Below are 3841 nucleotides of genomic sequence, written 5' to 3'. Positions count from 1 at the left end.
AAAAAAAAAAAAAAACTACGATTGAAGAGCAAAAGTGAGCATTTATATAATTTAAACATTTATATAATTTCGGTGTTCCTCCAGTAATAGTTGGTATGAAAATAATCAGTGTAATTCCATTGAAAGTGATATTTGCTTCTTAAATTTGCTTACACATTTTGAAAGTTATTCAGTAAGATGAATAGTCTCACACATTTTGTATTTGCTTATTTATATATAATTTTTGTTTTCAGTGATCAATATATATGTATATTAGATGATTTTTTCAGTTATCAGTATATTAGATCGAGAATGGTGATTTTTGATAGTAGTCAATATATCAAATCGACAATGTACCGGTCAGAAATAGCAAAAATCTTTTCAGATTTTAACCAAAATAGCCTAAAAGTTAGAGATTTTTTAGAAATTCACTCAAGTACAAAACACTTGGATGAGAATTTGTATGTGTATTTGTTAGTGATTAGTGATTTTTGACAATAATCAATACATGAGATCGGTAACACACTGATCAAAGTTGACAATAACCTTGTTATATTTTAAGCAAGACGGCCTAAAAAAGAAGGAAATGAGTGTTCGCTGATGTGCAACACGATCAGTGATCTTTGACAGTAATCAAATTGGGGATTTTTTAAAAATTTGCATTGATGCAAAACACTCGGATGAGAATTTTCATGTTTGTTGTCCAAAAAACTATCATTCAAGTGTTTTGGATTAATGAGAATATAAAATGTGTGAGACTATTCATCGTTCTGGAAAACTTTCATGATATCGAAAAAAAACCTGAAACTTTCAGTGACCTAAGACGATTTAATCATTCTCTCTTTCAGAAATATATTCACTTCAATTTTTAAAAAAAAGGTCAAAGAAAAAAGTTAAATTCTTAATTTTAATCAAAACCTATCTCAACATTGAATCTATTTCAATATTATGACGAACTAATTTGTATAAAATATCTAACAAAAAAAAAATTAAAAAATAATCTAATTTAGCCACACACACACGCACACGAACACCCACAACTAACCAATTTCAAAACAAAGCTTTAGAACGGATATGGAGTTAGAAGAAAAGATTTCATGATATTATTCAGGATGTATCAATTAAAAGCATTAATTACAAGTGATGAAGCAATATAGTTTTTTTTTCCTCTGGTTAATATCGCTCAATTTCGAAAGTTTGGAAAAATTGAAGCGAAATGAAATAAAGCTTGAAATTATTTAATATAAAGGATTAAACAGTGATTGCTATTTTTACATTACTGTACGTGAACAAAGGCTATCGACACACATGGTTACCCACTCGCAACAAAATTAATATTTATGCATGCGTCTTCAACAGAAATGATTGGGTGATATATGGCAAAATTTTACTCTAGGCTAACAGAAGATGAATTACATTTCGAACATTTCTCAGCAAACATGACGTTATCACATTGGAAGTATAGAATATATTTCTAAAAAAAGTAAAAAATTGAGTTGATGGACATTTTTTAATTACATGTCACGTTATACTTTGATAGAGTAATATTATCAGAGAAAATGATAGAGTAATATTATCAAGTTCTATTATTACTGAATGATATGTAGTGTAACATGCACGCATTACTTTCACAGCAAATTGGAATAAACCAAAACATTGGAATTTCGTTTCTCGATGTTAATTTATGATAATTGAAATATTATATGTATCTGTAATGATTAACATATTTAATGACAAAAACGTGTAATACTTTAATTTTCATAAATTAATGTCGAGAAATGAGCAAATCTTTGGATTTTGCAGTTTATCACAATTTACAATTTCAGTTTACAATTTCAATTTAAATTTTCCTTGTCAAATCAATCTGACTGGCATTGCTGGAAAATTTTACTAAAAATGATTTCCGAAAAAAAAATTGAAGCGAAATGAAAAACTTATAAGGGCTTTGCATAAATTATTTCTCACAATACAATATGGCAATTGAATTGAAATTATTCATGAAGGGTTAAAGTATAAAGGATTAAAAGTGATTGTTATTATTACATTACTATAGGTTATCGATACACGTGGCTAGCCACTCCCATCAAAATTAGCATTTATATACGCGATCCCCTGCCAATAGCATACAGAAGTTGCTGGGTAGTATCTATCTAACTGTCTTCATAAAATTTCGTTTAGCAAGTTCCGTTTCATTTATTTCGACGAAGAATGCCAATTGCTTTTTAAAGTTCTGCGTCATGCGACTTTAGGATTCCAACATGAGCACTTTCTTTATTAAACAAAATTATCGTTTTATCAAATTTGGAATTGTGCAAGTTTGCAGAAATCTGCTTTGGAATGCTTGAGATCAATCTCCAACATAAATAATTTGTCGTGTTTGATGTTTGAACGGGAGATGTTCGTATTATACGCGCAATGAATGCGTACCGATCCCTTTTCAATACCAGTATATTTAGAACAGTATACACTTGAAAAAGTTTTACGAAACTGCTTCAGAATTGGCAAGAAATTATTCTTATCAAAATGCGTTTCATCTGCTTCATTCTCTTCCTCGTCCAACTGAGTTACACTCAAACCATCGTAAGTTCATTTAAAGTTAAAGAATATAAGATAGCACTACAATATTTCTAAGATTTCAAACCTTCAGCGCAGTTTGAAATTGACGACTTCATAAAATTTGAGGAGCCGCGAGCAGAACCGTTGGATTTGTCAATGACAAGAATGATTGAAAGACGGATTGGACCATCAGATTTATCACCGCAAACAGAACCGTTGGATTTGTCAATGTCAAGAACATATATGGGAATTCACAAATTTGTGAAGCTGCAAAGAGAATCGTTAGATTTGTCAAGGACAAGAATTATTGAGAAACGGATTGAACCATCAGACCTATCAGCGCCAGAGGTAAGTGGGAGACAAGTAGAACTCAGCGAAATTGATCAGAATGACGCAAGACCGTTGAACCTATCAGTTCAAGAAGTGAGTAAGGAACAAACAGGTATAGCAATTGATCCGAAGACATTATCCCTTCAAAAGGAAACCTCAAGGCTAAAAAAAACATACGACTAACACACCTAAGAAGTCGTTTAAATGCAAAACATGCGGAAAGGGTTTTGGTAAGCCATCGGATATGAAGAAACATGTGAGAATTCACACTGGTGATAGGCCATTCAAATGCGAAATATGCGGGAAGGATTTCAGAAGGTTATGGGATCTGCGTTTACATAAGAGAACTCACACAGGTGATAAACCGTACAAATGCGAAACATGCGGGAAGGGTTTTGCTCACTTATCGAATATGCGTACACATGTGAGAATTCACACAGGTGATAAACCGCACAAATGCGAAACGTGCGGGAAGGATTTTGCTCAGTCATCGAATATGCGTACACATGTGAAGATACACAAGGTGAGAAACGAAACAGTTGTTCTGCGTGGAAGAAAAATTTCTCTCAATCACAAAATATGACAATCAGCTGCATTGTATGCGGTAAAGAATTCCTGCGGAAACTCCATTTGAAATCACACATGAAGAATCACATGATGGGCCGATGGAATTGAGGATTATTATTTCTGGTTTTTTGTATTTTTTATAAGTTAAATTCATTTTTTCTTATTGTACTGTTAGCATTCTGTTGCTTTGTATGTACCGTCCCTCTACCATTTCTTTATTATTTCTTTTACATTAATGAATAAAATTCCCCGTTTCACATACGAGGGCTCACACAGATGAAAAGTCTGTTTTGATCAAAGTTAAGGATTTCAATTTCTTTTTCCCCCAAAAGAGGCAGTGTGCATTTCGGTGGGAAGGAATAATTAAATCATTTTAGGTACAAAATGATTTAACTAAAAGAAATTGAAT

The 3841-nt window shown here is 32.0% G+C and overlaps 1 protein-coding gene across 1 annotated transcript; it reads left to right on the top strand.

Annotated features, from left to right (window-relative positions):
- Positions 1 to 1952: 1952 nt before the first annotated feature.
- LOAG_13413 (hypothetical protein) lies at positions 1953 to 3448 on the top strand (the record flags this gene model as incomplete). Its single annotated transcript, XM_020448681.1, has 3 exons — positions 1953 to 1983; positions 2627 to 2958; positions 3059 to 3448. The coding sequence occupies 3 exons, from the start codon at positions 1953 to 1955 to the stop codon at positions 3446 to 3448; spliced, it is 753 nt and encodes a 250-aa protein (XP_020301196.1).
- Positions 3449 to 3841: the final 393 nt, after the last annotated feature.

Source organism: Loa loa, assembly GCF_000183805.2.
Source record: "Loa loa unplaced genomic scaffold supercont3.124, whole genome shotgun sequence".
NCBI lineage: Eukaryota > Metazoa > Nematoda > Chromadorea > Rhabditida > Onchocercidae > Loa > Loa loa.
The sequence above is the reverse complement of the archived record's forward strand: the minus strand, read 5'-3'. Positions and strand labels throughout refer to the sequence as shown.